General features: G+C 42.0%; 1 protein-coding gene and 1 long non-coding RNA gene across 2 annotated transcripts in view; one reads left to right on the top strand and one right to left on the bottom strand.

Moving 5' to 3' along the window:
* LOC104141263 (uncharacterized) overlaps positions 1-15318 on the bottom strand; it is a 54014-nt gene extending 38696 nt beyond the window's left edge. The window contains exons 1-3 of the long non-coding RNA XR_693503.2: positions 11853-15318; positions 7668-7833; positions 2495-2647 (exon numbers count right to left, since the gene is read on the bottom strand). This is a non-coding gene — a long non-coding RNA (uncharacterized lncRNA). The remainder of the gene's footprint in view (positions 1-2494; positions 2648-7667; positions 7834-11852) is intronic.
* The window catches only part of GTF2A1 (general transcription factor IIA subunit 1), a 29023-nt gene continuing 13651 nt past the window's right edge, over positions 10654-26025 (top strand). The window contains exons 1-5 of the mRNA XM_068946720.1: positions 10654-10934; positions 18748-18849; positions 20571-20775; positions 23323-23387; positions 25539-25614. Coding sequence (XP_068802821.1) covers positions 10905-10934; positions 18748-18849; positions 20571-20775; positions 23323-23387; positions 25539-25614 — 478 coding nt within the window. The 5' untranslated portion in view covers positions 10654-10904. The remainder of the gene's footprint in view (positions 10935-18747; positions 18850-20570; positions 20776-23322; positions 23388-25538; positions 25615-26025) is intronic.

Genomic DNA, 26025 nt, shown 5'->3' with positions numbered 1-26025 from the left:
TCTGCTGGAAGAGCCCCTTCATTTGGAGATCTCCCATTAAAAAAGAATTCTGCCTTTTCCCCCACTTTTTATGTGGGAACAATTGAACAGGTTTGATAAAATCAGAGGTAATTCATGCTGCTTACATTTTCTAATTGGTTCTGGATGTTTGGATTCAAGTCAGCCAAATGTCGGAGCTTCAGATAGGAGTTATTACGGTATGTTCCATGTTATGTGATATTTTCAAGTAATCCTGGAAAGTCTGGGCAATTAACTTTGGAGTTAACTGCTCTGAACCCATTAACCTCCAAGAACTCATACCCTATGCATTTTAGGATATCACTTTGTCCTTTACTATCATCTTCCATTTAAGAATTACACAACCTTTTTCAAACATTAAGAAGTTAAGCCCAGAACAGCTAACTGAAATAAAAGAGTGTACCTCCTGTACTGATAAGAGAGCCAAGACATAAGTTGCTACCTTGGAATGACAGAGCCCCACATGAATGCAAATCTAATGGCCCTCCATTGTTTCCCTAATTCACATATCTTCTCCTGTCAAGATCCTTAGCAGACTTAAAACATGTGTAGTGTTATTTACCTTGAATGTCTCTGCTCTGTGCCCTTGTATTCTTCATTCCTTAGTAATTTACACTGATATCAACACAGAACATCGCCTGCTGCAACATTCATAAAGACATGTGAATTGTTTATTGAAACCCATAGCTGAACACTGGACGGGAGAGACCTGGATATTTGTAGCAGAGGTCTACAGTAAAGGAAAGAGAACAAGCTGCATAGCATAAAGAATACTGCTGTTCTTACTTTGTTAGGTCTAAAAGAAAGTGGTTGCGGTTCTGTAACACTGTTATTTGGCCACATCCTCCAGCTTCATCTCCAACTTCAGCTGGCTTTGGCAGCTGGGAAGGGGACTTACTTTGACCACTCATACATTTATGTAACTGTCCGGGTGATGTGGATAAAGACATTACCACTTTGGCTTTGAAGGTACTCTCATCTGCTTCACATCATTACATGATAACCGTCAGCTCCTCCTTGGCCGCTGGCCAATGAAAACATTCAAGGGAGCTGAGCCCAGCCCGGTGCAGGCTCTGCCAGGGGTAGGCTGAAGCAACAGCTAGAACCGTTCGGGAAACATCATTCCTGCCTGGTACTTACAGACCATAACCCATAAAGGCGGTGTCAGGCCTCAGTTCTATAATCATTAATACGGCATCTGTATCTGGTCAGCTTTCTTGGCAGAACAAATTCAATCAGACTCAGGAGCAAGCACATAATTGCATTGGATTAACCAGTATACATGAAGCAGCGTGTAGGTTGGCATGTGCGATGCCACCTCTTTACCCAGACTGCAATGCATCCAGCTATCTGCTCACCCGCCCTGGGTACTGGGAGAGACTGACTGTGCTGCATTACAGGGCCACTTGTGGGAGGCCAGCCTCTTGGTCCAGAGATTACCCAACACCCAGAGCACCCCAACAAAGCACCATGCATCTATCCCACATACTTGCAAGGTGCTATTTCGCAGATATCACGTCATCTGTGCCTCATCACTTCCTTTAGCAATACCTTTAGCAAGCCACAGTGTGTTGCAGCATGGATCAAAGCACAGTATCAGTCCTTTCAGCGCAAATGCAGCTATCTGAAAACTCTATAAACTGGAAACATTGTTTTCTGCTCCCCATTTGCTCCGCCCATATCATAAGACAAACTGCAAGCAAAATTGCAGGTTTAGTGGGTGTGATGGGATGCCTTGCTAGAAATGTTTTCTTTCAACAGAGACACAGACATGCTGACTGCTAATCAGCCTAGGGTCTGTGTCTGGGAGAAATGAGATGGCTGATGACAGTGGGTCATACTGCAAAAATGGGAAGATTTGTAGTGGAGGATGATGCTTAAGACGGAAAAACAATCTTCCCTATGAAGTAGCAAGGCAGGGACTAGGAATAAACAGCTGAGGGAAAATGTGAGCTCAGATCTGTGAGTGCAGCTTCATATTTCTGCTCCTTTTACATAAGATGTTTTCAGCCATCAGAACCCTCATATGCCCAAGACCCACAGGTTACACATCATTTAATGTGGAGACTCAAGCAGAAAGGAGCTCTGGGAATGGGTCACAAGCTAGAAACAGCAACAATTGCCTAGGGGTCTACAGCTCCATTACAGGATGGGGTTAGGCTGGCTCATTCCCGCTGTTTTCCCTTCTCTCAAAGACAGATATTCTGATTACCCAGCACTCCGTACACTAGTACAACTTTGCCAGTTAGATAATTAGCCCCAGCATGGGAACTGTACATAAACTGCTCAGGAGCCATAGGTTTGGTCACTACTGAGTTCAAATCTTTCTGCCTTTCTAAGGCATTGTATGAGACAACTGCGCCGTTAGCTGTAGCCTAGATCTAGGCTACATGCTGCCAGGACAGCAACGCCCAGTGACACACAGTAAGCACTGGAGGAAAATCAGGAAGGATGTTAAAGTGAAGATATTGCTTACCTTTAGTAGGTGGATGACAGCCTAGTTTCATCAGTCGGGCTGTGTCTGCAGAGTAAGCCATGGTGGTGTTTGCAGGATAGCAGCTCCTCTGTATGTCTGTGGGGCTCTAGTTGTGCCAGCATCACAGTCAAGCTTTAGGGCTCTGCGAACACCCTGAAGCCAAGAGGACTCCTGTGACCCATCAGCGTCATACTCACTGTTTCTCTCTAAAAAGACTGCACACAGTCAAAACTGAACTGAATTAATTTGTTTTGCACAAATTCCACCTGCTCTGGTGAAAAATAACCCTGGGACTCATCTAGGAAAGAAAAAAACCCAAAGACTTGTCTTGACTGTGAGATGCCACTCATATGTCCTAGACAGGACATATGATCATCTCTGAACAGGCTGTAAAGTGTGGGGCAAACCCATGTATTTTCCATGAAAGCTGTTGCCTGTCTGCCCTTAAAGCAGCCCTAAGCGATACTCAGCGAGGCAGAGGCTTGCATGGTCTGCAAGGCCACTCACTCACGCACAGCAGAACAGACACAGCCAAAGTACACACTAGGTGAGATGCAGTGGGCATTCAAAGTGGAGCAAAGCTGCTTTGCACAAAAGCATTTTTAGTTTATGGGCACCAAACACGTGACCATGAGACAAACTAAACCATAAAATGTACAGGAGCACATCACTTAGCAGTAGAGGTAGTTAATCCCTTCCACATACACACGCACATGCTCTCCCAAATGAATCATAGGGTATCATATACACCGCCTAGCACCATACCATAATTATATGCTGCCTATTTGTAGTCTGGCATACTCTAAGATAACTACTTTATCTTAAGTCACCATGTGGAATTAGCCTGAGGTATTTAATGCTTGCAAAGCTATAGATTACTCTATGCAAACATTTCTCTATGGATATTTCGCTCTGATGCCTATAAAAGTCAGGAATAACTCTGCTGAAGTGAATTCAGTTTTATTGTGGACATCTGCACATCACAACTGTTAGCTGGAATATATGGCATCAGTCAGAAAAAACATTTATCATTTATCATTAGATGAAGCTTTGCTTTAGAACCAATAATGTTGGGTATTGTGTTTGTTTTTTAAATTGTTTTTTAAGTGCAGATTTTTTGTTACTTGTGCTCTTTGTTGCTAGGATTCACGGATCAGAGCCAGCACTGTTTTCGTTTTTGTCAGAACCTCATCACAGTTGAGTAGCTGTGATTCACAACAGTTGCAGTTCGAGCAATTAATCTTACTATCTAAAAAGCACTGAAGCTAGGTAGTACTGACAGAACATGTAACTTGAAGGCACTCCTTTAGCTCACACCTTTTCTTCTAAGCTCTAGCCTTCAGAATTTTAGGGGCTTTTTTCAGCTATTTAAGAGTTACACACTTTGTATTCAAACTATGATTTGTTCATTCTGTAGAAACCTAGACTGTATGCCCAACATGTATACACATGCAAACAACAAAGATCTGGTCTCTGCCCTAAGACCAGTAAACTTCCCATTACAAGCATTACAGCTTGCAAACAGCAAGTGAGGTGCAATGTCCAATTTTAGTAATGGCCAATTCTTCAATAAAAGGAATCCTAGAGACTTTTCTGCATGACAAAGCATTTGGCCACAATGTCGTCTGAAGCATTTTCTCTTCTGGTCACTTATTTCTACTTCTACCAGCTCTCTCAGTTGCGCTCACCCTTCTCTTGTGGGATTGCCCTATGAACCAGATCAGGTTGCTGATCCAAGTTAAAAATTAGCCAGTAAAGAAAAAAAAATGGCACAGCAAAGAAATCGCACAACTGCAAAAGCAGAGCAGTGTGGCCAAGGGCTGGAATGAGCAAACAGTGGCAATGGAAGGAAGCATGAATATCTGAAATCCGTGTTATCACTGAACACTGTGGTCTTGGGGGTCAGTGTCTCAATTAAGTTAAAAACTTCTGTCAGCATAGTTTGGTCAACCAGGGATGTGAAAGAGACAATCTCTGATATACGAATCTATTTATAGCAGGAACCTCTGAGATGTAAATCCACTCCATGGCAACAGCCTGGAAAAGAGCTTGTTGCCTCCTCCAACTGTAATTGGTCAGCCTGCTAGAAACAGCTATTATAAGGACCAGCTGTGTGGGATGTACAGGTGAAGTGATTTCAGATAGAGGCTAGAGAGAAGCCTTCCTAAGTAGAGGAGGAATAGGTAAGACTAGTCCTAGAAAAGAAATAGTTTCACAGAAGGTGCTATGGAGTCTGTGCTAAAACAAAGAAGAGCCTGTGGTCCTGCTAGAGGGGAAGTCATAATGTTGAGAAGAGGGAATCTAGCAATCAGGTAGTGGCAGCTTTAGAAGAAGGTCTTCTCTGGCATGTACAGGCCTCTGGTTTTTTTTGTGCTATGATTCTTTTAAAGTCTTTAAAGGCTGAGAGGTGAGATCCAGGTGTATGCAGATAGAAAGGGTTGGAGTAAGAGAACTGTAGTAGCTGGTCATCTGCTAGTAGAATCCTTTGTGAAGTTGCAACTTCTGACTTGTGTTTGGAGGAGGGAAGGTAGCTTTCTAATACTGATTTAAAAAAGTATATTTAAAGTTCTATATAACATGATGTGTGTGCCGCTGCAGTTTAAAGTCAGATGTGTAACTTATTCTTCTGGGAAACTGTCAGTTCAGAGTAGGGCAGAAAGTTTACATTTCTGCCTGATTTTATGCCACCTAAACCTTTGCCTGTATAATCAAGTATATGACTTTATTGTTCTGTTTAGGTCTGCCCTAATGAGAAAGTTATATATAAACTGTTCTCAAACAACTGTACGTATTCTAACAGCAAATAGTGTCTCGGGCTATATTAAAGCAAAACTCTCCAAGCCTCCTACTTTGCTTGAGTAAGCACTTGGTAAATATGGGGCAAGGCCTAGTGAAAGCAGGGGACTCTGAAAGCCTAATCATGACATAACAATTTAATGTGTAGCAAGCTTCTATGAAGGCCTTGTCTGGTCTAGCACGCCAAGGTTTTTTTTTTTTTTTTTTGGCTAAAATAGTAACATCTGCCCTCCAAGGGTCACTAGAGACAAACCACATTGTTCTTGAATCACAAGGCTTGGTTCTGCATGGGCTGTGATGAGGGCAGTTGAACTGTGTGTAGGCTAGACCCTCCAAACTGGTGTAAGTATGCTTTGGTAAAGTGTATTGTCTTGCTTCAAGTTCTAGACCCGATAGTAAATCCATCCTAAAAAAATAGAGAAGCCTTTGAGTAAGAGGCATAGAACTTTGCTCATATCACGTTTCTGCCTTGCTTAAAATCTGTTTTGCGATTCTGACATTCTTTTTCCTAAAAGAAAGCTAGTGTTGAAGGCAACAGGAACACAATAGGCTTTTGCTTCCAGCTACTAGATTACATAGTGCAGGCTATCAGAAGGAAAATGCTGCTCCAACATTCTTTAACTAAAAGTATAAAAAATATTTTTATGTAACACCTGATAACTGTCTGAAACTAATATTGCATAAGCTCCCTCATTTGTCAGCATCTTTTCTAACTCTCGAGTGCTGGTTGTATCCAGAAAAGCTTTTTTATGTCTCCATTATTAATTTCTGTCTGGAATCAATGTTTTGAATTCGGGCTTTGGCCACTTTTTTTCTGCTTTCCAGAGACACTTCATTAACAACTTCAAGTTTTATTTAAGGTCACATTCTTTTTTGGTACTGTGAGCGTAAGCAAAAAGAGTGAATTAGATGTATAAGCTCTAAATTTATGTGTGAGCATAACTTCAAGCATCTTTTTCTCCAGTTAAGTTTTCTAGACTGACTTGGTTCGGTCTATGCTCCTCTTCTATCTTTTTAATATGTGCTGCTGCAGTTGGAAGTTAGATGTGTAACTCCCCATTCTTTTGGGAAACTGTTAGGAAAGAAGGGGGTAGAAAGCCTCTCTCCCTTCCTGATATTATCATTATGCCACGAAACATGCCTTTAAAAAGTGTTTGCTGGCTTAGCTTGTATTTAGTAGGACAGTGTAATATACTGGCTGAAAACTGTATGCTGCTGTCATGTCCATAGTGGAAGACTTTTCCTGCCCAACTACAGTAGCAAAGACCAGTAGCGTGGACAAAACCTAAGGATGATGAAACTGGAAGATGTGCTGGTGGTAACGCGTGTTCTGTATAATCTGTGTTACAGCTTTGCACTTCTATAATATAGTTAAAGCCAATTTCTGTTTTCCTTGTCTAAATAAGCCCTGGGGAAAATCTGTTTACATAATTACACTTACCAAGTTTATCAGATGTTTCCAGAACTAAGAAATTATAAAGCACTGTGTCAGCAACATCTGATACAAGGTACTCTGTGATTCATTGTATGATCAGAAACGTTTTCACCGAAAAATCAGGGCAATCTGATAGTGATCCTCTAGTTGTATGAGATTAGGCTTATTCATCATCTGTTCTTGGGAGAGAGAACATCAGCTTAACTTTTTTCTTTGTATTTTCTTCAGATGAGCCAAAAAGCCTCTCTATTTAAAAATAAAAAAAAAATAGAGATAAATAAAAAGCTGAAGGTCATAAATATAATCTATCTTGACTTAATACTAAAGAAAGCATCACGATCTTGTGGTTCTTGTTTTCAGTTGAACTAGCCCGCAGCTTTCATGGAAATTACAGATACTTATCACCTTTGAATTTCAAGTCTGCTCCTGCCAGTAGCAAGTATTTATGCAAATATTTTTTATCCCTCTTACATCAGTTCTCCTTTTGCAAAATATCTTCTTGAAAGATATGCTATGCATTAGTAGCAGTCCATTAGTACTTGCAAAGAACCTTAGGATGGAAGTGTTATCAACCCAAAAATCATAATGAAAATGGCTCCCCCCTTCCTACATCTGAATTAAAACAAAAAAAGACAAAAAAACCCCAAACCCTTCTTGTAAAAGATGTAGTTTTGTGACGCACCACAAAGGAGAGGTGCTAAGAACATTTCCATAAACATTTACATTAACTTAACAAACTAATGTTGCAGTAGTAAGTCACTTTCTTGCTCCACTGAGAGCAAGGGATGCTTATGGCACTTACAGAACAGAATCATTCAGGGCACTGAAGTAGGCTGTGCACCTCTGAGTGCATGGCTTTGGCTATAAAAGATGATTTGTGTGTCTTTGTCCTAAACATTTAGATTAGAAATGATTTAGATTTAGAAAGATTGTTGATCATACCTAGGATTGAGCTTGGGACTCTTCTTGTAATGTATGTCCTCACTCAGCATGCCAAGGATTGTTTTTTGATCTAAGGCAGTATTGTGCTTTTTCCTTATGCTATTCCATCTTTGGCACTCTTTTTGCGATGAAGGAAGGAGAGGACCCAAATGTTGTCATCTTCATACTGGGTATAAAGTAATATAATGTGCATCACTATGGAGTTCACGTCTAGATGGTACAGCCGCTATAACATGAACGTCCAGTCAACACTGAAACTTGCACTATTAGAGCAGCAAAATCAGGCTGACTTGGCAATGACAGAAACCTTTGGTAGAAAAAAGACAGGATAGCACATAAGCTTAGTATGATCCACTCCTGACTGGCAAACAAAAGAGAATGCTAATGGATAAACATAGCTAATGCTAGTGGTTATGCTGTCTGTCAGTTTATGTATACTAGTGCTATCCAGGTTATCAGTGTTCCTACTGTACCATAGGTACACACTTATGTTACTCTAGTCTAACAGAATTGCTAAATGAAGTAGAACCCACCAACATGAGTACAACAGGACAGCTGTGGATGCTGGCGAAGCAGGAAGGCGAACAGACTTCAGAAAGCGGCTAACAACTCACTTGCTCTCCCTAAGTAGTAAATCTTACTGCCACCGGATTAGCCAGAGCGCTACCCGACTCAGTAGGGCATTTCTTACGAGGCCTTGATTTTCCTCATAGCAACGTTCTTTTAGAAGCTCTTGGAAGTTAGCAGTGCCACAGATTCCCTGGATATCATTGGAAACTGTGGCTATGCACACAGGATAACCTAGGAGCATAGTCTACTGAACTGTGTGCCTGTTCCACAAAGCAGTATGACACCTCACTGAACCATTACTGCTACCATGTCCACCTGTTAATTTTTGAATGGCTCGGTGGGCCGCCCTCAAAACCAGGGTAGGCTTAGGTCTATCTAAGGAAAGGAACTGTAGCTTTCCAGTGCCACTTGTATCCCTCCCCTTTTCAAGGCAATATGATTCATTCCTGGTGGCACACTAGTTACTGCCTGTCACTTCAGCAGAGCAGGAGACAGAGCGAGTGAGAGAACTAACCATGTGTGAACTCAGCCTGTCCTAGCTGTGAGAAAATAAATGTACCTTTGCTAAAACCTCTTCTTCAAGTTTTGAGTGACTATTTGTGTAGTTATTTCAGCTGTGGAAAATGCAAGGCTTTGACTGTGAGCATTAGACAATTTACAAGTCCAATTTACAAACTCTCTGAGAGAGTTTGATGTCTCTGATAAGTAGGCAGTAAAGGAATACTAGCATTTCAGTCCCTGTAGTTCATGCATGGTTTAGCTAATGTTAGATCATGAATTATGGCTGCTGAGGAGGTAGCACCCCTTCAGTCCTGTCACTTCTGCCATGGGAGTGGAAATGCCCAGCAAAAAGGTGGAGCAGACAGCTGAGGAAGGTAAAACTTTGTAAACTCTGCTAACAGTCTCACGTTCAGGCTATTTTTCTGCCAGGGCTCCAGCAGATCACGCAATGAAGAGTAGGTCCATCAGATGGCCCGCTGTAAATCTGTCATGTCCCTATACAAAGTCTGCGTTTCAGATGGGAGAGGAAGCATTCATCACTATAGAACTGAAGAATTTGGAAGAATGGGATGGGACAGGAAGGTCTTTGTATCGGCCAGCACGTTCCCTCCTACTGAAGGATACCAGACGGTTGTTCTCAGACTTGCTACTTAATGGGTAGGGCGTTAGGTTGAAGGTCACAAGTAGTCGCACAGTCTTCATGCTGAGGAGGTGTAACATGCTATGCTCTATGTGTGAGGAGTCAGAATTCAGCATTACTTTATGTCTGAGTGAGACTTACACAGGTGACTTATTGGTGATAATCTACAGGATGAGTTGGGTTCAAAACTTGCACTAAAAAGGACTGAGTGAAGATGGCAGTGGTGAGTGAACCTAATTTCCATTTAACAGCATTCAAGGTTGAAAGGATTTTCCTGCATTATGTGTCTTACAGGTTGCCATGAAAAAGGGGGATAAGGAAAGGGAGAAGAGGCAATAAAGAGGGGAAACGAGAAGCCACCTGGCATGGCTCTGACAACTCCTCGTGCAGTTGGGAGACCCTGCGGCCACTGACTCCATCAGGATCAGCTAAAGGAAGCAGTTCTGCCCAACGCAACATTGTCTGAGGGCCACAGTGAGTCCCTGATGGAGGACCCTGCTGACTTTTTGATTTTAACCTTCTCCCTGCCCGGGGAAGCTGTAGCCTAGGTTTCCTATCACCAGCCTGGAGTGCGTTGCGGAGCTTGGAAGCACTTTGGGGCCTGTGGCTGACAGAAACAGGCCTTAGGCCCGTGGCTGCTTTGTGTAACTGCTGGTGGCTGAAGGCATGAGCCCCCATCGGGCGAGGCTGAGTTTAAGACGTGTGTCCTTACGGGGCAGGGAGAGCGAGGCTGGGGATTTCTGTTGTTGTTTGGTTATCAGGGAGCAGAGGGCTCCTACAAACGTAGTCGGAGTGGTTTAAGCTCTGCCGTGCCTGGCTGGCAAGGGCTGCCGGCTCACGACCAGCAGTTAAGTGCCAGCTCGGTTGAAGTCAGGCCTCCTAGTGTAACGGCTGCCTGAGGGCACCCGGCAGCCCCCCGGGCCGGGCCCACCCCGCCCCGCCGCAGCCCACTGCTCCCGGACGCGCTGAGGCGAGGCGGGGCGGCGCGGCGGCGGCGGCAGAAGCAGCCACGGCCAGGCGAGCGCCTGGCGCGGTGACATCACGCGGCGAGAGGCGGCGCCTCGCTCCCACCGCCTCTAGCCGGTGAGGCGGCAACGCGGCGACTTCCGCCTCGGTACGCCTGGCGGTGGCGAGAAGGCGGTGCGTGACCTTCCGCACCGACTTCCGCCTCAGTAAGTGTCATGGCGGCGGGGCGGGCACCTCACGTGACGCGCTCGCAAGGGCGCGCTCTCGCGCAGGCTCTCGCGGTGCCTCGCCGCCCCCCCCCCCCGCCCGCGTCCCCCTCTCGCCCTGGCCGCTCGCGCAGCTGCTCGGCTCTCGCTATATAAAGGGGCGAAGCGGGCAGAGCGGGCGGCTGGCGGCGGCGGCTGCAGCCCCAGGGCCGGCGAGCGAGGCCGGGCCAGGCCGCGGGGCTGCCCGTGAGCCGGGGCGGGACGCGCGCGATTTTGGGGGGACGCAGCCGGGCAGGTTTATTGTTTTAGGGGCGACTCCCCCCGCGGTTGGGGGCGTCCCGGGGGGCTCGGGACATGGCGAGCTCGGCTAACACAAACCCCGTGGTAAGGACCGGGTCGGGGGGCGAGGGGGGCCCGGGGGCAGCGCAGGCAGCGGGGGCCGGCAGGGCTCGCTGCCCCCTCCCCCGCGCTGCTTCCCGCCCGCCGCCGCCTCGGACAGTCCCGTCTCTCTTTCTCTCTCTGTCTCTCTCCCTTCCCCCCCCACCCCCGGCGGGAAGGGGCAGCCCGGCGGGGGCGGCGGGGGGCGCGGCGGGGAGCCCACTTGTGGCGCCCGGCGCCGGCCGCCTCGGCGGCGGGGAGGAGAGAGCGGAGCGGCGGGCGGCGGCGGCGGCGCCGAGGGGCGCGGGGAGGCGGCGGCGGCGGCCGGGCGCGGGCGGCCAAGGCGGGCCGCGGAGCCCCGCGGGGAGGCCGGGGCCGCGCCGCCGCCGGTGGGGACGGGAGGGGAGGGGAGGGGCGGCGGGGGGCGCGGGAGGGAGCCGCCGGGACGGGGGCGAGAGCGGAGCGAGGCGCGGGGCCGCCGCCTGCCGCCGCTGCCGTCCCGGCGAGAGGGGAAGCGGCACTCGGGCCAGGTTTCGGTTTTGTGGTGTCTGTGAGGTGAAACCCGCCCGGGCTCTGCTGGAGCCATTTTATGTTGCTTTATAACGAGGCGACGATGGTTGAAAAGCACTTATCCCAGCCCTGCAGGATCGGCTAAACGAGGCGAAAGCCCTTAACTTTTTTCCAGCGAGCGAGGAAGTATTTATTTTAAGAAAGAAAACTCTTACCCCCCCTCCCCGGTCTTCACCTTCTTGTGCTTTCTGCACCTTCTTGGGTGGCTTGCTGTTGTACTGGTATTCACATAGGTTTGCAATAAGCAGTCACATAAACCTGCGTAGCCACCGAGCCCCACCGATCGCTTCTTGCCTTTTCCCCTTTCTACGCCGCAACCGGCCCCGAGCCCGCCCCCGCACCGCCGAGACAAACCGGGAATCCAGGCGGCCCGGCGCGGGCTTGGCCCCTTGTTTGTGGCGCTGGGATCCATCATGGCCGCCCCTGCCTTTCTGTCTCCCTGCGCCTTGTGTTCCTCCTCCCTGCGGCTGCCCTGTTTATATAGAGCTATTGCCGCTCTCTAATATAGACTCTGCCTGGATGGGAAGGTGCTTTCCAGCCCCACGTCACCGCCTCTCCATTTAAACACCACATCAGCCTTTAAATAGGGAGAGAGCCGCGGAGAGCGGGCTGGGAGGTGCATGCATCAGAGGCAGAGGCTGAGAGACAGTCTTTTTGTCACTCGGATCCTGTGCCGGGTTTAGCTGGGTTTGCTGTTGCGCCCGGCTGTTGCTCTTCAGTCCCAGTCGCTGGAGCGAGCGGGCTGTAAAGCAGTTGTGCTTTCTGTCGGCTCGAGTAGAGGGGATGCTCTCCTGACTGGTGATCGCTGGTGTAAATGGACTTTCCCCTGTATTTATGCATTGCACAAAGGAAGGGATTTTTCACCCTTTCCCATGTTGTGAAAGTGTTTGTTTTTTGTTTGCTTGTGGGTGGGATTTTTTTTTTTTCTTCTTAGAGAGTGCAGAGTCCTGTGTGCCCATAAGCTCTTCTAAATAGCCTTTCTGCCGGGTAGGGAAAGAGCAATTTAAATGATTCAGATCCAGTGTGTCAAAAAGAGATGTGGTACTTGTCCTAGGCACTTTGCCAAGGTCCGAGCGCGGGCTGACAGCAGCTCTGGAGCTAAAAGCATCATTAATTAATATTAAAGTTTTGTCTGTGGGTAATGGGCCACAGGTACTACTTAAATACTTGGGAGTGTTTCTGGTGACAAAAGCTAATGAGCATGCAAATATTTTTATTACAGACTGGGAAGAGCAAAGATTTTAGAATTCTACTATTTTTTCATTTAATTCCAATTATTAATTATTTAATTATTTTATATGCTGCTTAAAATAGCAGTAGTAGCAAATGTAAAACATACTATTTTTTTCTTTCAAATCTGAAATTTCACAGACCTGCTTATGATGTAGAGTCATGTAGTCGCCAGGTAGCATCTGTTGCTTGGATATTTTAGCAGATTTTGCATCAGAGAGTCTTAGAAAATTAGTCAGTGATTACATGCAGGGCAGTTGCTCAGTAAAAGCATATCATGTGTGTGACCTAAATCTGTTAGTTATCTTTCTCTTCATAAACCTCTGGCTTTGTTTTTTTAGTTGAAAAGGTTCCATTTCTGTTATTTCTGTACAGTAAATTAGAGGTTTTACTTCTCTCTCTCTCTCCCTCCCTCCCTCCCCCCCCCTTTTTTTTAATCAAGTTAGTAATGAATAGAAGAAAAAAGATATTACTGTGAATAATCTCCAAAGTACTTGTAAATATCTTTGTTGCAGCAGTTTACTCAGGCTTGCTTTCTCTGGGCTGTATCTCTATACTGGAATAACAAAACCTTTGTGAAAGTCTCTCGGGAAATGTCTGTGTTTGAACATTCTGTTCAAATTAACAAAGGCAAAACTTAAAATGAGCCTGATGAAGCTAGCTATGCTTTAGGCTGATTCTCAGCTAAGCAGAACCTTGCAAAGATCTGCCTATTGCGATCAGTAGTGCACGGTTAACTTTGTAAAATTCAAATTTCATTCAGTAGTAACAACGACTGCACTTGCCCACTTTGATAACCCTATGGTTAAGAGCAGTTTGAAACACTGCAGCTGCATGATAACTTTAGCAGGCTAGACTTTTCCAACAGCATCATGTCAACATCTGATCAAATCTCAATTGCTAGAAGTGTGTTCTCCCTAATACAGGGCATATAAAATGTTAATGTTTATATGCAGTAAAAGATTTTGTAGGTGATGAAAGTAATTCCTTTGTAAAAGTCTGACAGCTGCAGTAATTGCTTATAAATATATATTATAAAGTGTTACTTCTTTTTATGCACCTGTTTGATGTAATTGTAACTGAAACTAGTTACCTTTACAATATGTTCTAGCTATCCTTAAAGGAGCTCCATGGGCAAGAGGAATTGATTGGTGGTATTTCAGAGATAATTGCAGAAGTAACCAGGGACAAACATGCTGCAGGCTTTCTGCATTAGACAGCAATATCTCTTCATAATATATTGGTTATTGGAATCCCAACTGTTGAAATCCTGGGCGTTGTAATAAGACCTACAAAGAGGTGCAGTTCCAGTACCCTCGAAACTCTGGTGGAATGCAGGAAACATAAGTCCCCAAAGGCATATGGTGGTTCTTAAAATAGCTTGCTAGTTGCTTTGTGGAGTGTGTGTGTCTTGGTCTTCACCGTACTCAGGGTTTTCTTTTACAAGATGCACAGGCAGAGCGAGACACAATCGTTTCCTTATGTTCCCAGAGGGGGAATTACTGGATTTCAAACCTTTTCTATGTGTTTGTGGTTATATCTAATAAATCAGGAATTTTAATTGTTGTCTTTAATCTATAGTAAGTGTTTGGAGCGGTGTTTATTGAGGAGTGATTTAAGTGCACTTGCTCTTAAAAGGGCTTGTAGTTTACAGTAGTGTTCACTTTATGAAGGAGGCACTTTAATATAAACCAGATGAAAAGGCGATTATTTTAACAGTAATCTTTTAAATTTCTGTAGAACGCCAGGTGAGTTTATTCTTGGGATTTCTCTTAAACTGCTTTAAGTGTGACACAGTAATCTAAACATGCGATTGTATCTTTAGATCTGATGCAGTAAAGCTGAAGTGATTGGTTAGTCTGGTGAATTACTAGACTAAAGGACTGTGGGAAAACTACTTAAATTTGGAGATGACTCTCTTTATGTATCCTTGTATAACTCTGTTTCTTGAAAATGCTTGTTCCATGGTTATTGAAATTGTGAAAAAGTGGAAAAAGGAGATGTGCAAAAGGTTTGGATTTAGTTGTCTGGAGAGAGGTTTTACTCGCATTTTACACTTTGAGGGGAGGGATTTCTGTTAAATTTTCAGTGCCTCTTTTAACCAAATAGGAAAATCTGTCAGAAAGCTTAACTTGCCGAGAATTCCATCTCTAGACTTGTTCAGTAATTGTGTTCCCAAGTTTAGTTTTTGAGTGAGCGAGCTGTGTATGCAAATGATTATTCTCCTTCAACTCAAGAGTTTTAGGTGGCTTATATAAACAACTTGAGCATCATATAAGCAATAGTTGCAGCTAGCGCTTTGTGTATATCTAAGACAGTGCTCTCTGCTCCTTTTTAAGGACCAGGGCTTAAGGCTATTCTGTATAATTGTCCTTTCTGGATTTGCATCTGTTGGAATAGCAAAAGAGAACTTTCTGTGATATTTTAAAAATTTCACCATCGATGGCTCTTGAAAAAGGCATTGCTGCTCTCATTTATGGAAGGAGATGCATCCATCTCAGCTAGATGTTTAATAAGAGTGTATGCAAGAGAATGTCTTCAGCCAGACAAAATAATTTTTCTGAGTATTAAGTAAATGTGTATATGTAAAATGGGGAAGTATGGGGTGCGGGTGGGTGGGGGACAGACACAGTTCCATTATAAATATGCAGATACTTTCTTCCCTGTTCCTTTCCTCCTTTTCCTGCTAATCATACAACCCTAAGTGTATCAGGTACTGTGGTAGTATGTGACTAGAACACTGCCCAACATTTCTCACCCATCTTTATGTCCAGTGTGCTGTGCAGCTGATGCAAAGAGATGCATGGATGTGCCTACTGCTCGGTGTGTTTGTTGCCTGCCTTGCATTAGTCTTACTGCAGGCCTGTGGTGCTGTTGTCTTTTGGAGGTTCAGCAGCTTTGTTGGGCTATTGCATGTTGGAAATTCTGCAGAAGGACGCTGTGCTGAGTGATACAGTGAGCTCTAAACTCTTAACGTGCATTTCTGCTCTCTTGCTGAACTAGTGCTGAACACTGAAGAGTGGGTTACTGTTTTCTGAAGTTGTTCTTTCCCTTTTTGACACAGGAAAAAGAAAATGTTCCCAAGCGGACTGGGTTGTAGAGTTAGCTTGCTGTCTCTGATGTCTTTGATGTTCTCTCATCAAAAAGATGATTTAAAGAGAAAATGCAGTCTCTATCCTGTAGCAGTTGTGATTTTAGTTTCAGATATACAGGTAGTTCCATTGACTTACGTGAAGTAACTCAGGTGCCTAAAGTTGAGGGTGTTTATTTGTACAATGTGGGCTCGGCTCCAAGAAATAGCCACTTTCTAATACAGTAAAGAACAACGTGCACAATAGGCAAAGTAGCATTTCTGGGCTAGTTGCACTGTATAAGCTTTGTGAAAGTTGTTTGATTATAGGAATAATATGACTTAGTGTTATTAAATGGAATATCTGTTTTCATCAGCTATGAATTACTAAGTAGAAGAATAATCCTAATAATGAAGCCTGGCGTTTCTAAGTTCCTCACTACATGGAGCTAAAAAAACACTAATGCTTAAGAGTAGTCTGGTTTTGAAGGCCTATTTCAAATGTCTATATAAATGCAAATAATGCTCTACTTAAAGTTTAGATGCATAAGTATGCAGTATTATTTTGGAAGAAAAAAGTTTCTGAAAGTAATCTGGTATGTTTTACTTCTTTTGGAGAAGTTGCGTTTTGAACATAGCTGCTGTAAGCATAGTCTTGAAGTAAGGCGGACTTATCCTCTTACTTCAGATCAGAAATTTTGTGCGGATGCAAGTAACAAAATAATGAATTCTGCCATTTCAGCCACTTGATTTGCAGCGATACGTTTTAATGCTGAAAAGTGGCAAACTGATGGAAATGTAAAATGGAGGAAAAAAAAAAAAAGGAGGTGCTGTAGCATGCCATCTGCTAGAATATTGAAGTGTGGACTCTGGCCAAAGTGTTGTAAGAAACATCATTTGAGAATACCCCGTCACATAATTTTTGTGGGTTTTAAACGCTGCCATTGTGCACAAAGCAACCATCAGAAGACGGAGTATCGTGTTTCCGGACTTGGGGATAGCTTCTTTTCTTCCTTTGTGGTATCAGTACGTTTCTTCAAGCTTTCTTACATTTAGAAACAAAGATATTAAACTGTTTTGTGCATACCTCTACCTCTTAGCTTTGTCCTGGGCTTGTAAATCATGTGCTGCTACCTTATTCCATAACATAGCTACTGCATATGTGCAATATAATCTTTACCATATCTGTAACAAATCCAGACCAATGCTGGTCCTAGAAATACAGGTCTAGCTGCATGTTCTTTAGTGCAGGTTTTCTGTATGTACATTGGAGGCACAAGCCCTTCTAGAGTGTAGAACCAAGTGCAGGATGATTGCTTTGCATGTGTACAACATATCTGATCTGTACAGTGTTATTTGGAGTTTACTGCTTCAGTGAGGTGCTATGGCTGGAAGTGGTGGCGTAGGGAAGAGGAAGGTGACACTTAAGAGAGTTGCAACTACTTCCAGATTAGTTTAGAAAAAGTCTACAGCCAGCCTAAGAAACAGTTGTTGTCAGTGAAGTATATGTGGTCCACAGGCAGTGGAGCTCCTTCTCTGCTAATTCAGAACTCCTAGTTCTACCTTGCAATTAGCTAGCACGGATATTTAAACCTAACCAAAATCCCTTTGAGGTTCGTACACGCATGCAGAGGTCCAAGACGTAATATCTGGTTGAAAGGTGTAGAATGTGCATGGTAAGATTATCCTGTGGACCTATACAGTTAAGCTTTATGCATTAATGGATAAGGTTAAGTATTTATATTCTTTTAAAATTGTACCTATATTTTAAAATTCACTTTGTCAGTGACAGTTTAGGCATGAAGTCAGCCTAATGAAATAAAAAGGTATGTGTAGTTTTTCCTCTGAAAAATTTATAATGTTAGAACAGAAGTACTGATTGAAAGCAAAAATTTGTCCTCAGTAATCTCTGTAAACAGATGACAATGGAAGAACAGGGCCTTCCTGCGCCCCAGTTCTGAGTCTTCAATAATTCTAATCTTAGGAACTTTCTGAGCCAGATTTGGTTCCTGTTCAATTAATAAGCGTTAAAGTTTTGGTTTTGTTTTGTTTTGTTTTTTTTAACGTATTTACGTAGTGAACTTTTTGAACTTTTATCGTCCTTTGTACACTGGCAAGCAGGGAAAAAAATGCTGAATGGAGAGCTATCTTCTTTTCTTTGTTTTGAATTCAACTCCATAAATTGACAGTTCTTTTCCCATAGCTGTGTTGCGAAAGATAGTGAACAATCCATTCCCTTTTCATCTTCTTTGAGCCGTTCTTAACTTTTGTACAGCTTTGACGCATTCCTGTAGTTCATCTTAGCTTCATATGAAGAATGACTTCCCATATCTTGATTGTTTTTGTTGCTCTTCTGTGAACTTGTATGGTTCTGTATGCATTGTGAGATTAGGGAACCAGAAATATATGCACCGTTCAAGATACGGGCAACAAACTGAGTTAGAGTTCTCTGTATACTATTATATAAGTACTTTACATGGAGCATAATGAGTGTTCTCTGTTTTGTTCTCTATTCTTTTCCTAATACTGCTGAACACTAGCTTTACTTTTTGTGATGTGGCAAGTATTGAGCTAAGATTATCATGGAACTGTTGCAACTCAGGATTTTGCCCCTGAGTGATAACCATGGGTTCTGAGCCCATTTTGTGAAGGTGTTGCCACTCTCTGCTGGAAGCACAATTGCCAGAAGAAAAACACAAACAAACAAACGACTAACAAGTATTCTTTTTCTTGAATTCACTCCCTCAGCTGTGGGATTTTTTTTCTTTTTTTTGTATTGCTGATTTATACTTTCTTTCTTGGAAATTTTAGTCGCTCAGAAGCACGCACTCTATTCTGTATGCAGTTTTCACATATTTTTCAAGGAACTGTATCTAATTTTAACATTATCATGTTAAATCTCTTTTTAAACAAATAGTACTGACTAGTAAACTTTTTTTTTTTTTTAAGCCTAAATTGTACAGGTCTGTAATTGAAGATGTCATCAATGATGTCAGAGAAGTTTTCTTGGATGAAGGAGTAGATGAACAAGTTCTTATGGAACTCAAAACAGTAAGTTGCAACCTAAAAGTTTTTTTTTAATATGCCGCTACATTGATTACTTATTGAATACTACTTACTGTTGTACACAGTAAAAATGCTAATTTTTAGTTAGTGTAGCAGTATATTAATTTCCATATCTCTAGTCCCATATCTTTCACATTATACTTCCATATGCAGAGCTCTGCATGCTTTGTTTATCTTCCCTTATTTGGCATTTATTTTAAACTTGATGAAAAGTAACGACAGGCATCAAAATTCCCTCTGCTATCGTTTCAGTCCCGGAAAAGTTAAATCACATCATCTTTAAAAAAGAAAGGGTGGGGGTATATGCTTATTTTAGAACTAAATGATTTTTAAATTTTTTCTGCTGCAAAAATAAAATGCCTGCTCTATTTGATGTGCTCTACCAAAGAGGTAGAGTTTTATTGTCAGATGCTTTTCTTGCATATATGATTTTTGATTTGCAGTTGTTGAAGTTGTTTTTGTGGGGTGGTACGTGATAGTTTGTACTGCACACGTCACACATTTTCTAAACTCTACTGTTTAGAGTATTCAGTGGCTTTGAACTGATACCAAGGAGCCAAAAGTGAAGCATGAAGTTGATGTGAGTTCTAATGTGTGTCTCCTGTGGTCATCTTCAAACTTTTTCTGAGCAAAAGAAGCCCTTGAAAAGAGGAGGAGAATGGGGCAGGTGAAAAGGAGGAAATAAAGCAAAAGGAAACTGGGAAAGTAGATACCTGTTCAGTTCAACTGTTGAGCAAGGAGTGCTTCAGTAAGTGGGAAGTCCTGCACTCAGTATATAAAACTAAAAAATGGAGGGTGGAAGGAATATTCAGTTTCGGAATTCCCACCCCAGTCATGACCTGGCTTGATGAGAAAAAAGGAAGAGTGAGCACCATAAGGAGAGTGCCTTGATGTTTGTGTCATAGACATGTCCTACAAAGGATTAAGGAAAAAACTGAATGAGGAAAGAGACAAGAAAGAAGATAAAAGTATTGAAGAGTGAGGAATCCCTAAGGAGGATTGGAGAACAAGGATCCTGGGTGCCTGTAGTCTCTTTGACTGCGGTGTATTATGGAATACTTACATTACTATCTTTTTGCAAGAGTCGTTATTCTGTGGTTGTGGCTTTTTTTAGGAGACCTGTCTGCTGAAGTCAAGGAATTGAAAGATTGGAGATACTGATATTGATACCGTTGTAGTAGAAATTGTGTAAAGGCTTGTACATTATTGTAGGTATTACTGGCAGTTTCTATTAAAGTGTATTATCAGGGAAAAATCTTCAAAAGCATCTTGTATTTTCAAGTTTTAGTAAGAAATGGCTTAGAAGAAAGCTGTAAAAATGAAGTGTTTCTTTCTGATTAAAGAAGCTTAAAAAAATGGAAGCAGAGAAGTGGAAACTTGAAGGCTAATTTAAAGTTGCCAGTTAATCTCTGTTTGTGCTTCTTTGGGGGTTGTAATGATTCTTCCATTAATGAAAGAAAGAATGTTAATTGAAGTTTAAGCTTGGACTGACCGTGCTTATGGAACATTTAGTTCCTCTTCTTAAAACGTTACCTCTTTGGAGTTAAATCTTCAGTCTATGTACGCCCAGAGGCTTGTTAGTTAAGTTTACTGAACAAGATAAGCAGTGAAAACAAATTGAGTTTTGTTGTACTGTGTTTATGTCACTGCACATCCGACTGAATAAAAATTATACACAGAGATTTCTCTTTCCTTTTTCAAACTAGCTGTGGGAGAACAAGCTGATGCAGTCCAAGGCTGTAGATGGCTTCCACTCAGAAGAGCAGCAGCTTTTGCTGCAGGTGCAACAGCAGCAGCAGCAACAGCAGCAACAACAGCATCACCACCCCCATCATACACAACCTCAGCCGCAGCAGACTGTGCAGCAGCAGTCTCAGCCACAACAGGTCCTTATTCCAGCATCTCAGCAAGGTCAGACTTGTTCTCTAACATCTGTGGCGCGAGGCTCTCAATTTAGACCAGATCCTTCACACATTAGTAATCCAGGGGAGGCTGTTTATGTCACGGTTAACTTTGTGTCTTTATGTCATACTTTTTCTGCTTCCTTCTGTTTTATGGGTTAAGCGAGTCATCTTGAAAAATAGTGTGCTGTAGGAAAAATATCCTTATATTTGCGTCAGTCACATTCTGCAGAAGACGTTGGGAAAGCTGAATCCTTTTCCTGGTCTACTACTGCATAACTTAGGTTTTTTCAGGATACATTTACTTTCAAGCTGTGGCAAAAATGTGTTAGCAACTCCAGAGTGTCAAAGCACTATGTGTTTGCAGGTGACAGCGTAGTCATGAGGTAATAATGTCTTTAGGATTAAAGTTATTTAAAAAATGTAATAAAAAGGATTGTTTAGCATAAATGGATGCTAGAATGTAAATAATATTTTTACAACAGTTTTGAGTGTATGCAGGAGATGTTTTTCATATTAGAACAAGTTTTAAGTGAAAAGTAGAGCGGCTGTTTTTGTTGCGGTCTTAGCAGATTGTGCATTGTGTAGGTGTGAAGGTTCAAGGTATGTTTTAGTAAGCCGTAACAGGTCTGTTTCTTGTGATTATTGTCCTATGTACTCCCCATCAGTAATTTGAGGGGAACATGTTATTTTCACCAGTTACAATTTCTGTTCGAAAATAAGATAAATACTACTGGATTTTACTGGGTCTGTGCTGTGTAAACAAGCCTGCCACCCATATTGTATTTGAGTTGAGGAGAGAGTTTTTGGTGTACTATTATAATTGTGGCAAAAAAAAAAAAAAAAAAAACGAAACAAACTTGTATCTGTTGTAGTCAGTCGTGGACTTTGGTCTTTCTGTCATATTTCGTGGATCAGAACCTCTGTTGTGATAGGTACAAAAGATAACTATGAGGTTATTCCCCTGCCCCACACCACTCAAAAAGGTTTATATGTAAAACAGAGGAGGAGAACTAGTGCTTCCATGCAAAATTATTATGTCCTGTTGTTGGGTTTCTTGGTTTGGGTTTTTTTTTTTTTTTTTTCTCTTACAATACTCTGTATTTGGCTGGACATAAATTAGTTTGGCTGTTAGGATAAAATTCACTTTGAGATAAAGACCCGTAAATACAGAAGTGTCTGTGTGAGCTAAGCACCTCGGCTCAAGTTACAGTTGGGGTCTGGAGGGTCAGTCTGCTCCCCTATTCTAGACCTCTAGCGGCTACTTAGCTGAATAGCTCTGACTCTGCTAACTCATTTTCCCTCTGCTAGTATGGAGTCTCTGTCGTTCCATTTGTGTCTTCCTCTGGAAGATCCTGACGGTACTAATGCATTTAAAATCGATTTGTTATTGCCCTCTGTTGTGGTTTAAGAACAAACGACGCTGTGGATGCTAAATGAATTTGGATACCAAAGCATTTTAATCGCAGATTTATGCAATTTTATGAATTACCTGACTTCCCTGTCCACTGGACCGTGTGGTCCAGTGAAGGAGAGCGTCGGGTGGATTAGCGTAGCAGTTTCTTCCACAGCCTCCTTGCTCTGTGGGAAAGATGGTCCAGTCCTGAAGAGAGATGAGGTGGGCCAGCATGGTGGTTCCTACAGTGCTGTGCAGGGTCCTGGTGCAGGGTCATGGGGTTTTCCTGGACTCTTTCTGCTCCCTGTGTTCCCTGGAGGTTGGGTAGATGGTCCTGGATCCTGGTACAGGGTCATGGGGTGTTCACTACTTAGAACCTTTTCCAGAACTCTCGGTTACCGCCAGTATTTGTAAGTGTCCTTAGTTACAGGATTGAGAAGAGAATACGTTGTTGATGATTAATCCTTTAAAATTGCACTATTTTCTTCCAATTTGTCGTCACTAGTGTTGGCGCTCAGTCTGCTTGTTATATATGCTTCTGGATACTTTGCACTTCTTGACGACCAACGAGGTTTTTGCATAGTTTAGCTGTCTGTTTCGTTTAGCATGCCAAAATTATTCTGTTGTTTGGGACCGGTGCTTGTGCATATTTTGTCTACTTCAACTTCAGCAAAAAGCTGGTGAAGATCAAAGGCTTATGTTAACAGCTGAGCTAACCAGAGGCCTAACTAATGCTGACTGCTACACGTTATTAACATACTCTTCATCTTACAGCAGTCGTTGCGTAAGTCTGAGGAGTTAATCACTGCTGACTGACTTTTTTGGAGAACTCAGATGCATCATCAGGTTTATTAAAATTTTACTGTAATACCTTTCATTTCAGAAATTTATTTGAAATCTTGTTTTAGATAGTCAGAATAGGTAACTGAAGGCATTGAAATAAATCTCTAAAGCGAAAATAGCCATATTAGCCACCAAGAACTGCTGTTGCATATTGTCTGGAGAGTAAAACTTCACAAGGTCAGAGCCTGCTCCGTAGCTGTTTTGATTATAAAGCTCAGTTTGTTTGTGTGATATACTTTCTGTAATCGTTCTGTTTTGGATGTTGTTGTGGACAGACTGCATAGTTTTCATACAGTGCTTTTTTTTGGCTGTTTCTAGCACCTCAGCAGCAGGTTATTGTGCCAGATTCCAAGCTGATACCACACATGAATGCATCAGGCATGGTAAGAAAAGCAGAAGTATATACTTGCATACTCTGTCATTATGTAAGTTGTTTTCATTAAATAGCAAGCATAAATCTGGTATAAGTCACTAGATACTTAAAAGTAAATTAGGAACTTTTGGTAAAGTTGGCTGCCGTCTTACTAAGTTTTGTTGCTGCGCTGACAATTGAGGATCAGTTGTCAAGGGCTTAATTTTGGTAACAAATCTAGGGCTTACCTTGATCTCTTCTGCTTTACATGTCTTCGACCAAAACTTCGTTTTATCAGATATTAGAGTACTCTTAGCGTAAATCTGCATGATGAGCTTGTTGTGTACTCACGCAACAATATTAACTGATACAAGCATATTTTATTTGCTGGAAGCAGGAAACCGTGTTAAATATTCTGAAATTTAAGATTATAGCAAATGAGAGATTATCTGGTCACTCAAATTGTTCTTTTTTGGTTATATTGATTCATAAATTTTGTAAAAGCACATAAAACTGAGTCTAATCTTTTATCCATTTCTTGCAGGTTTTATCTTTAGAGGTTTTTTTTTTTTGATTATCTTGGTTTAAGTGCCATGGCTTAAGCTGGAAAAAACAAAAAAGAAGACTTATTGCAAATCCATGAAAACAACAGCTAAAACAAGTTAAAATATGTATATTAAAAAAGTACTCATTAAATTCTTACTACCTTCATGGTAAAAGCACATTAAACAGTTTCATGATCAGTCAAAGGTGCAGTGATTTGCTTATCGTTTGCTTCTTCATTACCTGCTGGAAGGACTGTTGATCTTGTAGAAAAGAACCTGAACTTAGTTAACCAAACAGCATAATTTACCTGGAGGTTGAGAGCAGGTCTACCTTTATTTTTACTATATTTCACAGCCATTTCTGTGGAATTAGTAACTTGCCTATTCTAGCAGTTAACTTTTTTTTTTCTTCCTGTCTCTTCTCGTTGTTAGATCCTGCTGATAGGTATTGCAAAAATGAATAATTTGAGCTTTAAACTCTGCTGCTGTCAAATGCAGTTGAAGTATATGCTGCAGAAGATTACCAGTTCAATAAATACTCTGTTAGAGAATCAATTTGGAAATATTATGTGCTTTCTCATAAACCTTTAAGTATCAAAGAATGGATCAGACTAATATTTCGGAAGGCAGAGAGCAATAGAACTTAGGCGTCTGCCCTTGCCTGGGACTTGAGGATGAAGAAAAGCACATTTTAACTTTTCTCAGTGTTCTCTAATTTTGGAAGTTGTAATTACTACATTAGTCAGATGTTAAGGAGAGACTGTGTTTCTTACCAACAGGAAATAGGCATTCAACCCAGTGACAAAGTTTAAATCCTATTAGTAAAGGAGAATAATTTCCCTTGGTGGGGAATGAGAGGCTTTTCAAAAATTGAGTGTTATGAGACCCTTGAAATGAATAGTCCTCTGGAGATGTCCATCTCCCTCTGTGACTTAAGGACTTAATGCAGATTTTTTGAGTTTTGAACTCCTTCATTGAGCTGGAATTTAGCTTCCTTATAAGTTAGAATCATTACCTATTAACAATCTTTGGTTTTCTACCCTAATTGACTATTTTTGAGACAAAAATTCGTCATTCTGTTGAACAGACAGTGCCTTATATGTGTACATTCACTCAGAAGAGCTGTGTTGCACAGAATTTGAAATGAAAATCATGTGCAGAATTAAAAAAAAAAAGGGGGGGGGCAAACTTAACTAGTATTCCATATGAAAACAAGACAGCTAAACATGATCATTGCTCAAGTACCTTGTGTTTCTTGAGATTATGTTTATTGGCCCATGTCTTAAGCTACTCTGAAAAGTAGAAGTAAAATTGCCATATGTGCGATTCAGTATTGGACTTTATTAGGTCAGCAGTGGTGGCAGAAGAGCACAAAATCTGAAATCTCAGGTTAAGTTGTGATAGTTAGTGATTGTGGTTTCTATCTTCCTATTAAAGAAGAAGTTACAAAAATAATTTTTATATGTAGTATAATGTACAGCTAATTAATGACCATCTTTTAATATCTACATAAACTTATTTATAAACATTGTAAATAGTAATTAAAAAGATAAATACTTAATTTTCAGGTAGTATGTTGTGACATGAAACACTGACAATAACTTTTGCGGTTAAAAACAGTTTTTCCTATGTTTCAGAGTGCTGCAGCCACTGCAGCTACCTTGGCTCTCCCTGCTGGTGTTACTCCTGTTCAGCAGATACTTACAAATTCAGGTAACTGTCTCAACACTGAAGTCAAACAAAAGTCTTGAGGCTGACAGTGTTTGGGGTGGGGAGAGAGAGAGACTTTCTGGGTTCTACAAGACCGTGCTATTTATGGAGGTCATGCATTTTTTTTCTAATCGTTGCTCATTCACTGTGCATTGCAGTGTCATTAGGTTTAAAAGCAGAACCTGGAAATCCCCCTTTGCAAATTACTGCCATCATTGCTTTACAACTCTCCTCGTCTCTTATTGCTCCCAGGCTGGTTAGTTTTTCAAACCTTGCAGTTAGATTCTGTGCTAGTTTTCCACACTTTTTAGAGAAGTGCATGAAGCTAAAAGATGGGCGTTACTGTCTCTCTGCTTTGTATGTTTTTAAGCTTTGTGAAGCGAGATCTGAGCACGAGTACTGAATTTGAGATTT

The sequence above is a fragment of the Struthio camelus genome, chromosome 5 (assembly GCF_040807025.1).
Source record: "Struthio camelus isolate bStrCam1 chromosome 5, bStrCam1.hap1, whole genome shotgun sequence".
Taxonomy (NCBI): domain Eukaryota; kingdom Metazoa; phylum Chordata; class Aves; order Struthioniformes; family Struthionidae; genus Struthio; species Struthio camelus.
Note: the sequence above shows the minus strand (reverse complement) of the source record. Positions and strands in the feature narration are given on the sequence as shown.